Source organism: Otolemur garnettii, unplaced genomic scaffold (assembly GCF_000181295.1).
Source record: "Otolemur garnettii isolate 467f Iridium unplaced genomic scaffold, OtoGar3 scaffold00047, whole genome shotgun sequence".
Taxonomy (NCBI): domain Eukaryota; kingdom Metazoa; phylum Chordata; class Mammalia; order Primates; family Galagidae; genus Otolemur; species Otolemur garnettii.
Window position 1 is genome coordinate 6,466,958 of NW_003852442.1, and position 10,705 is coordinate 6,477,662.

The window sequence follows — 10,705 nt, forward strand, 5'->3', positions numbered from 1 at the left end:
AGATCCATGGGCAGGAAGGCCACTTTGCTTCAGTCATTCAGAGATCCCCAGGCAGGAGGGCGATTTTGCCCAAGTCACTCAGAGATCCACAGGCAGGAGGGAGACTTTGCTTCAGTCATTCAGAAATCTAAGCTCTTGGTTTGCCACTCCCCTAGGAATTGTGCTTCTGTTTCTGGTCAGGCCTGAGTTGCAGACAAGTCCATGTTACCATCCATGGACAGGGGAACAAGAAGGACCCAGGGTCACTGGCTTATCTCCACCAATGTCATGGGGAACACCCATGCTCAGTGGCCTACACTAAGCCCCAGAGTCACATTTAATGGTAGGGGGTTCCTGGGGGATGCTGATTCCTCCCGCAGAGCCCCAACCCCAGCTCAGACTCTCCTGCCATAGAAAACGGGGGGATTGGTTTGGTTTGGCTGTCTGGCCAGAAGCTTCTGTTACAGGTAACAAGAGATAAAGATACTGCTTCTTACACGTAAGTGACACACGGTCAACCATATATTCAACAAATATTTATCAAGTGCCTACTCTGTGCCATATACTTTCTCTTTCATGTGTAAGAAAAAAATATATTTTTGATTTCAATAAGGGGGTACAAATGTTTTAGGTTACCTGGATCTCTTTTGTTAGGCTTGAGTCCTAATGTGCCCATCACCCAAGTAGTGTTCACTGTACCCAGCGGGTAGGTTTTTGGCTCCTCCCTTCCTCCCGCCTCCCCCTGGTTGATTTCCACTGAGAAGAAAAATATGATAGACGAATTGAGGTTGATATTAGGCAATGCTACAAACGCAGTTTTTTCCACTTTTGAAAGAGTTTTACTCTTTCAGACATGGGAAGGCAATGGAAAAAAGGCAAGTCACACTGTTAAACTCCAGCCGCTGACCGACATTATTATTCTATTGATAGTTCTTGGGCAGTTCTTTGGATCTTGGTCTTGTAAATCATAACTTGCTTGTATCTTTATGAAGCTTTAGGAATAATTCTTCAGAGGATGACCTTAGATCACTGAGGTTATATTCAACCTCAAATGTGGGCTTTTTCTCCAAAACAATCAAGGCGACTAACACGGCAAGTTTTGCGGTGAGTCCCTTGATTTGGTAAGTTGCCCCATCTTCAGGGTTCATGTACTCAAAGTAGTGAGTAAGAAAACTGTGACCAGAGAAGTTGATGCAGTTTTGACGGTAGACGCGTGGGTGCAGGAAATAATCCAGGGACACCAGGAACACTTGCTTGACTTCATCAGGGTTAGGCTGAGCCTGGAAGTTGTGATCTATAAAACCCACAACGGGGGTTATCAATGAATATTTCTAAAAAATAAAAAACAAAATACAGAAATTGAGAAGTGAAGAATATTGTTTCAAATGCGAAAATTGTGCCACTTCCACATAAGCTAAGAAAATAGGCCAATACGTTAAAGTGGCCAATTAATTATAGAAGGTGGGGAAGGGAAGGGGGACAAATTTGCATCCCCTATAAAAGTTCTACCCCGGGAGGGGGGTCATCTATGAGATGACTCTGAAGACACTATCTTCTGTGAATATAGACTAGTGAAATCTTTTGGAATGGCAATTTGGCAGTATCATAAAAACACAGTCCCTTTGATTTAAGAATTATATTTGTGTGAGTATTGTTTTTTTTTTGGACCGGGGCTGGGTTTGAACCTGCCACCTCTGGTATATGGGGCCGGCACCCTACTCCTTTGAGCCACAGGTGCCGCCCTTGTGTGAGTAAATTTGCATGATAAATCTCTACCAATAAAAGACATGAGTATAAAGCTGGAGCATTGTTTGTGACAGCCCCAATACTAAAGTTATCACTCTTCAATTGGTGAACATTTAAGTCAGGTAAATGATGGTTTAGCCCCCAAACGGGATACTATACATCCCTTAAAAAGAATGGGATAGATACCTTTCCTCTTAGCAAAGACAAGGGTGTCCTTCCTATCAACAGTAAAGTGATACAGTATCAATTGTGGCATAGTCTGACCTACAGGAAAATACAATTATTTTTTCATATACATATGATTATATCTGAACTAGTTTATGTAAGTTTATATTATATGGGAGAGGGATTTCTAGATATGACAACTGTTCTGCAAAGGAGCATGAGTTCCACCAAATGAAAGCCCCTTCTGCCATACAGGGACTCTGAAGAGGGGTCTGCAGCTCAGTGTAAGAGCTGATAAGGGTTGCACAGCCTTGAGTTAGAAAAATGGGGAGAATCTGGAGTTCCTGAAGCATCCTGAAAAAAAGTGGGTGGGAGAAGCCAGAGGTAGGTCTGCAGTGAGGTTGGGACAGACAGAAGGTGGAATGGGGCTGCAGGAAATTCTCAGAGGAGGGACGGCCAAAGTGTGTTGAGGAACAGAGATGACTCCGCCCATTAACCAAACCAACAGTGAAAGTCAACATCTGGACTAGGAGATAACAGGGGCACAGACTAGATGTCCTTGGGTCAAGAAACCTGGGGTTATGAGTTACCCAAGGGCAGAGGCAGCGTGCCCCCAGCACCTAACCTCATACCTGGCTTCTCCTCCTCTGGGGTCCTGGGGTTCCCCAGAGTGGACTGATGGGAGGACTCTGACCCAAGGGATTTTCTTTAGGAAGTGCTCCCAGGAGAAAGCAGTGACAGGAGGGAAGAAGAAAGGCTGGTTTGGGAAGACGTCAGGCCAGGGCGTGGCGGAGTATTCAGAGTATAAATGACTCCTAGAGGTTTATCTCAGATAAAGACAGAAGAGCTGGGCTTTCACGTTGCCTGGCCTCAGTCAGTCCCTGGTTAAGGACTGCCTTGCTGGAATTAAATTCCCAGGCCCTCACAGCTCTTTCTTCAAGATATACTGCAAGGCAGGGTGTCTCCAGTAGCCCAGGGGTACCAGTCTTCAGAAAAATTTGGAAAGATGAGCTCTCAGAAACACAGAGGTGGCCGGAGGGACAGGAAGGGGCTTGGAAAAGGCCCCGACCTGGACACTCAGTAAATACTTTTGGTTGCTAGTATCTGGTCATGACCACACCTCTGGGCACAGGCAGCTAGTCTGGTATCCAGCCCCCTCATGTTGATTCCTCACAAAGATCTGACTTTAAAGCAGCTTTCAGAAGGACAGTTAGAGAGATGAAGAAGCTTGCCCAAGGTCATGTCCAGTTAATAATTGGCAGAAACCAGGATTTGACCTTAGCCTGTTGCTTACACCCGAGAGACCAGTGCTTCAGTGCTATAAAGACATGGATGTCACTTTATCTCAAAGAGAATGACGTGCCAGCCATGGGTGAGGACCCAGCTGCATCTCAGATTTGACGCATCCTCCCTCTTATTGGAAAGGCCAAACTGTCGGACAAGTGTGCACACGAGACTTAGCGCGGCCAGTTCTGGCCCATGACATTGCATGTCAGCATCTGGGGAAATTGGTGGAGAAAAAAAATCAGAGTCAGCAGGGAGACAGTGGCTTGAGACTGGATGCTTTGGATAAGAAGCCAGGCACATTCAACACAGCTCAAGCTTAGAAAGCTAAGGGAAGGCTTGGAAATTTGGGGATGAAACAGCACTTTTAGATACATGGTTTCTAAAAACACAAGTGTCTGTCTGTCTTGTAAGGTAAAAAGGTGGTATGTGGCAGAAGTTCTGGGGCCAAGAGAATCTGAATTTTGCCTGTTTTCTGAGTTGGAATCTGGTAGAGCCAGCTTCTTCCGTGGGCCTAGGGAGAAAGCAGGCTTCAGGGCTTCAGGGATTAGCCACCTGCTATTAGAAATGTTCCCAGGAAGTTAGGGCACACCGCGGATAGGTACTGGAACATTACAGGGGTTGAGGCTCGGAGGTGGTAGAGAAGGAAAATGAGGGAATGAAACGTATGGGTCGTGATGCAGGAACAAGGAGAAATCTCTCTTAAGTACATAAATGTGTAACAAGCACACAATGCGGGGGTGGGGGGGAGGGGTTTACAGGTCACAGCCTGCCTGGGAGGGTTAGTGAAGGGGGTGCAGGAAGAGCCAGTAACATCCCCCTACATGCAACATCCCCAAATATCTCCAGACATTATCAAAAGGGGCAAAATCACAGTAGGTTAAACACCACTCAGATTAGATTACACTTACAAGTGTTCAGTAAATGGCACTTTTGAGATCCATTAAAAAAAAAAAAAAAAACCAGGGCGGTGCTCAAGGAGTAGGCTCAAAGGAGTAGGGCACTGACCCATATGCTGGAGGTGGTGGGTTCAAACCCAGGCCTAGCCAAAAACTGCAAAAAAAAAAAAAAAAAAAAAAGAGGAGTCTGGCTGGGCAACCATAGCTCCGTGGTTAGGGCATGGGCCATATACATGCTCCAGGCCTGGTGGTTTCGAACCCGACCTGGGGCTACTAAACAACAACAACTACAAAAAAAAAATAGCCAGGCACTGTGGTGGGTACTTGTAGTTCCAGCTACTAGGGAAGGTGAAGCAAGAGAATCCCTCGACTCGAAGAGTTTGAGGTGGCTGTGAGCTATGATGCCACAGCGCTCTACCAGTGACAAAGTGAGACTCTGTCTCAGTAAAAAATAATAATAATAAAAATAAAAAGATAGGACTCCAATGTACTCAATTCTAATATGAAGGCAGTAGATGAGCTAATGCAAGGGGGGGGTAGGAGAGTGAGGCAGTGGGGAGAGGGGAGGAAGGAGGTGGATGGGGGTCACGGTGTATGACATACCTCTTGGGGGCAGGACACAATTATAAGAGGGACTTTAATCTAACAAATGCAATCTGTAACCTAATTCTTTGTACCCTCAATGAATCCCAAACAATAAAAAAAGAAAAAGAAAAGCAAGGGCCCAAACCAAAACAACCCTCCTTAGCACTCTCAGCACAGAATACTTCTGTTCAGGCCAGGCACGGTGGCTCACACCTGTAATCCTAGTACTCGAGAGGCCAAGGTAGGTGGATTGCTTGAGCTCACAAGTTCAAGACCAGCCCGAGCAAAAGCGAGACCCCGTCTCTACTAAAACTAGAAAAACTGAGGCAAAGGAATCGCTTAAGCCCAAGAGTTGGAGGTTGCTGAGCTGTGATGCCATAGCACTCTACACAGGGCAACAGCTTGAGACTTTGTCTCAAATAAATAAACAATAAATAAAATAAAGCCTCTGTTCATTCTCATTTCACGATACTGTCATTTTAGAATTCTCCTGCTCTAGGAGAATCTGGCCCCCCAGAAATCTTCTGAAGACCCCACACTTCTCCGTGAGCGCTGCGTAATTCTATCCATGTACCTGAAAAATTCAGTGGCTCCCAGGAACCTTGGAAATGGAGTCAGTCTCGCTTTGGAAACTTTTATTAAACAGTGTAGCTCATTTGTTAATAAGAATTCTAAAATAAACCCTTAAACGTGCTGGGGGGATTGGCAGCAATCAAAGAAAAAGAGTTCCCATTAGGAAACGTAATGGAAGAGGAAGTAATTGACACATTGTTTGCGTCATCCTTTCCCCCACTCCCCCATAGACAAACGCTTTGTAATCAAGCTATTTACTGAGCGGCTAATAGCTTCTTCCACACTAAATCTCTCTGAGTGCTGATCTTTCTGTTTTTAAAGTGGACCCAATTAAGACAGATGTTGTCTGAGCATCACTGATCTTCATAACACCAAGACTTTAAGCCAAATGGAACATAAAGGACAGTCTCATCTACTGGCTTTCTGACTGTCAGGTATTCGGGGGGGGGGGGGGGGCTGTTCTTTTAAAATGAAAATGCACCTGCGAGCCCAATAGATAGAACATAAAAAGTTGATGCTTATCTCTGCGGCTACGTGGAGTTCAAACTATGACCCTACTTCAACCACGAGAATCGGATCACACGGTAGCACACTGAGGTACCTGATGACTTCACCTCAAGGCCATCAGTCATGAGCATAAGAGAAGACTGAGGAACGGTCACAGACCAGAGCAGTAAGGAGACACAAGAACACACAGAGCCTGGTGTCTTGGAAAAGAGCTGGGTCAAAAATTTTTTTTAAGATAGTCTTATTCTGTTGCCTTGGGTAGAGTGCCATGGTGCCATAGCTCACAGCAACCTCAAAATTCTGGGGCTCAAGCAACCTTCTGCCTCCCAAGTAGCTGGGACTATGGGCACCTGCCACAACACTCAGTTCATTTTTTCTATTTTTAGTAGAGACAGGGTCTCATTCTTGCTCAAGCTGGTCTTGACCTCCTGAGCTCAAGCAATCCATCCTCCTTGGTCTCCCACAATGCTGGGATTACAGGCATGAGCCACTGCACCCAGCCAAACATTGGTGACCAGTGTGCCATGGTCAAGTATGTGGATCAGAAGGGAAACTGGGTATGGGGTATAAGAGAACTCTGTACTATCTTTGCAACTTTTCCACAAATCTACAAGTATTCCAAAATTGAGATGAAAGGTTTTCATAAAATGTTTATATTGATAAAATAATGCTCTTATCCAAATCCAAGTTTACAATATTTACTCCTTCTAAAATCAATTAGTACAACAGTGAGGTGGTTTGGTGAATTTACAGGAAATAGGATCTGGCTGTATCAGCTCCGTCATTCACTTTTTAAAAATATATTTTTAGATATGTTTTAATGTATACTATCAAGGACAGATTGATTCAAAAGAAATGCAGTTATAGGAGTAGCTTTTAAACAGGTTACTTAGCGATTTCAGGGTACCGCTCAATTAACGTGTTACAGAGGTTTATTTCATGGTGGATGTGCAAGAATGGGTGACTTTAGGGCAAAAGTAATGCATTAGTGGCTTCTAATAGGCTAAAATTTGGCACATAGCACACCAGAATATGTGTTGTTTTTTTAACTGAACTCTCAAAATCAATATATATTGCAGGAAACTAAATTGGACAATAGGAGTTTTAATGAAATAATGTGGAAGCTTTGTTAGGGTTCCATGGCACCCAGTTTGAAAGCTACTGATGGAGTTCAGCCCTTTTGTTTTTGGATGGGACAGTAGGACCCAGGCGGGCAGAAGGGCAAGGCCACAGCCACTTAGCTCATGAGCAGGAACCTGGACACCACAACTCAGTCTCCTGACTTTAGGGGTAGTGCTTCTGGGGTCAGGTTTGGTCTGGAGAAATGTAGAATCTGGGCCCTGAGCACAGCAGATCTTAGCGGGGGGCTCGTGAGAGTCTAAGGAAACCCTTACGTCAAACAGACATGGCACCAGGCGGCAGACGACCTCCACTTGCCCAGGACGCAGCCCCACCTCCTCCTGAGCTTCCCGGAGAGCCGTGGCGATGTCATCCTGGTCTGTAGGTTCACACTTTCCTCCGGGGAAGCAAACTTCTCCAGGTGACCTTCTTAGCTGGGCAATGAAAGAACAGAGCTACGATGAGGGATTCCAATTTTGGAGCTTTCATCCATTCGAGAAATATTTACAGAACTTCTATCTTGTGTAAGAGATCATCCCTACACTGGTGGTGATGAGTGGTGAACAAGACCAAAACAAAAAAAGAATTTTCCACCATCCTTACTTTTTTCTATCTCTCCCCAAAACATACCATACACACGGATCGACACTGATTGGGAAAAATAGCTGAAAAGATAATGTAAGTGGCAGTATTAGCAATAGATATATTCTGTTGAGCCTTTTTAAAATTATTATTTTAGAGACAGAGTCTCACTTTGTCGCCCTTAGTAAAGTGCTGTGGCATCATAGCTCACAGCAACCTCAAACTCTTAGGCTTTAGCAATTCTCTTGCCTCTGCCTCCCAAGTAGCTGGGACTATAGGTGTCTGTCACAACGCCCTGCTATTTTTTAGAGACGGGGTCTCACTCTTGCTGGGGCTGGTCTGGAATCTGTAAGCTCAGGCAATCTGCCCTCCTCGGCCTCCCTGAGTGCTAGGATCACAGGCGTGAGCCATCGCGCCCGGCCTTGTCGAGCCTTTTATTAGGTGCTTATCATATTCCAGGCACCTGGTTTCACCAAGATTTTTCTTTTCTTTTTTTTTTTTTTTGAGACAGAGCCTCAAGCTATACCCCTGGGTAGAGTGCCATAGCATCACAGCTCACAGCAACCTCCAACTCCTGGGCTCAAGCAAGTCTCCTGCCTCAGCCTCCCAAGTAGCTGGCGCCCGCTACAACGCCCGGCTATTTTTTTTGGTTGCAGCCATCATTATTGTTTTGGTGGCCTGGGCTGGATTTGAACCCACCACCTTAGGTGTATGTGGCTGGTGCCTTAGCCCCTTGAGCCACAGGCGCTGAGCCACCAGGATTTTTCTTACTGAGTCTTCAGAACAGTTCTCTGAGCTTTTATTTTTTAAAGTATTTTTCAATGAGATGAAATTCACATACCATAAAATTATTTTAAAGTGACAAATTCAGTGGCATTTCATATTCACAATGTTGGACAACCGTGCCTGCTGTCTGGTTCTGGAACATTTTCATGAACCCCAAAAGGAAGCCTCACGCCCATTTAATAGCTGATCCCTAGTCTCTCACCACCCCTGCTTTCTGTCTACCATGGATTTACCTAGTCTGGATTTTTCTAACCAGCTTCTCTGCCTCAACCTACCGTTTCTGAGTTTCTTATATGTTGTATCATGGATCAGTACTTCATTTTTTTTTCACAGTTTATAAGTACTTCATTTTTTATGGCTGAATAGTTTTCCATTATATGTATGTATCATAATTTGTTTACCTATCTCTTGATGGACTTATAAGCTACTATTATATGATTATTATTTCCACTTTCAGCCAAGGGAACAAAGGCTTAAAGAGGTTAAATAACCTGAGCAAATTCACACAATGACCTGGAATAGAAACCAGTGTTAATTCTAGAGCCAGTATTCGTAACCTGTACAATATATACTTATTATAAGTTTACTAAAACTCAGAAGATAGGGGCAATGGAACCATTCACACCCACCTGTGTCAACATCTCCGTTTGTCTTTGGAAACATTTGCAAAGGAACAGGGGACTCTCTCTTCCACCGGTGTGCCTGATTCCATCCTTTCCTGACTTTAGAAGGATCAATAGTGTCTCCACTCATTATTACCTCCCTTTCTTATCTGTCTCTAAAACAATTTTTCTCCTAGCTCAGGCAGGGTTGGAGAGGTCCAAACCCTCCACCTGTTCTCTGCTGTAGGACCAAACATCCTACCAAACTGACCTCCATGTCTTTTGTGCTCACTCCCGCCTCGTACCCACCATCCTCTCTCTACTGAACTGTCCAGGAGACCTCAGGCTCAGCAAGAGCCCTGGGTCTGCCTCCTGCCAGCTGAGCACCGCTCAGAGCTGCAGAGAGGGTTCCGTGAGCTGTGGCTGAAGCACAAGGAACAGGGCCTGGCCCGTATTAAATATTTAACAGTGAGAACTCGTAAGGTCAGTTCTTGATGTCTAGAAGCTAAATCAAGAGGCTGTGTGGCATTTTTAGCACCTGGGCCAATACGTGTAGAGACAAACTAGCTGCAGGGTCTGAATGTTTGTCCCTCCCAAACTGATCTGTTGAAATCCTCCCACTAATGTAATGGTATTAGGAGGGGGACCCATGGGGGGAGTAATTAGATCATGGGCGTGGAACCCTCATCAATGAGATCAGTTACCATGTAAAAGAGGCCTGAGAGAGATACACCTTCTCCCCTCTGCTCTCTGAGGACCCAGTAAAGAGATGGCCATCCGTGGAGTAGGAAGTGGGCCCTCACCAGACACCAGTTCAGCCAGCACCGTGATCTTGGACTTCCCAGCCTCCAGAACTGGGAGAAATCAATTTCTGTTGTGCCTGAGCCACCCAGCCTAAGGTGTTTTGTTACACACCTTGAAAAGATGAAGGCAATGCTGGCATGCATTTTTTGGCACGCTATAGTTTAAAGCCCCAGTTGGGCAAGGCTTTTTAAACAAACAAAACAAAACATCGTAAAGTTCTTCTCTGCTGCTAAGTCAGGAAGACTGCAGGAATCGCTATCACAGATCCATCCTCAGACATCTTTACATCACTTACAGGGGTGAGAGCAGGGAAGAGGAAGGCTGGGGGACGTGTTTCCACTGTCGTGAACACTCACCACCCGCTGCAGACGTGTCTGACAAAATGCACGAGAGATACCCGTAATGTTACAGCCCTTCTGAAAAAGTGCTTCATTGTTAGCATGTCCAACGCCATGGCAGCCGCTGACAGAGGCACCTCCAAGGAGTCATCAGGCTTGACAGAAACACAGACCTGATTTAATGACTGTTTTAAATGTACAGTCATGTGCCACTTAACGCCAGGGCTAAGTTCTGAGAAATGTGTCATGAGGCAATTTTGTCCTTGTGCAAAAATCCTAAGCGTGTACTTTCATGAAGGTAGATCACACCAGAGCCTGCGGAGGGCCTGGGCTCTGCGGTACAGCCTCTTGTTCGTCGGTTGTAAACCTATAGAGCATGGCATTGTCTTAAATACTCTGGGAAACACTAACACAGTGGCAAGTATTTGCATATCTAAACAGAGAAAAGGTACAGTAAAAATAGGATATAAAATGTAAGGCTTTATAACACAGGCCGGGCACATCCCTTTACCTCAGGAGTTGGAGGTCAGCCTGAGAAACAGAGACTCTGTCTCTAAAAAAAAAATAGCCAGGCATTGTGGTGGGCACCTGTACTCCTGGCTACTTGGGAGGCTGAGGCAAGAAGATCACTTGAGCCCAGGAGCTTGAGGTTGCTGTGAGCTAGGATGCCAACCATACTCCACTGGGGGCTACAAAGTGAGGCTCTGTCTCAGAGAAAAAGAAAAAAAAAAAAAAA

General features: G+C 45.2%; 1 protein-coding gene across 3 annotated transcripts in view; it reads right to left on the reverse strand.

The window, feature by feature from the left end:
* Positions 1 to 586: 586 nt before the first annotated feature.
* Positions 587 to 10,705, reverse strand: part of NUDT7 (nudix hydrolase 7) — a 19,298-nt gene continuing 9,179 nt past the window's right edge. Inside the window, exons 3-4 of one of the 3 annotated variants that reach the window (XM_023514137.1) lie at positions 7,193 to 7,291; positions 587 to 1,310 (exon numbers count right to left, since the gene is read on the reverse strand). In XM_023514137.1, the coding sequence (XP_023369905.1) occupies positions 945 to 1,310; positions 7,193 to 7,291 (465 nt within the window). In that variant the 3' untranslated portion in view covers positions 587 to 944. Of the gene's footprint in view, positions 1,311 to 6,652; positions 7,292 to 10,705 lie in introns of those variants that run through there. The other 2 variants (XM_003791312.3, XM_023514136.1) reach the window with 2 other exon arrangements.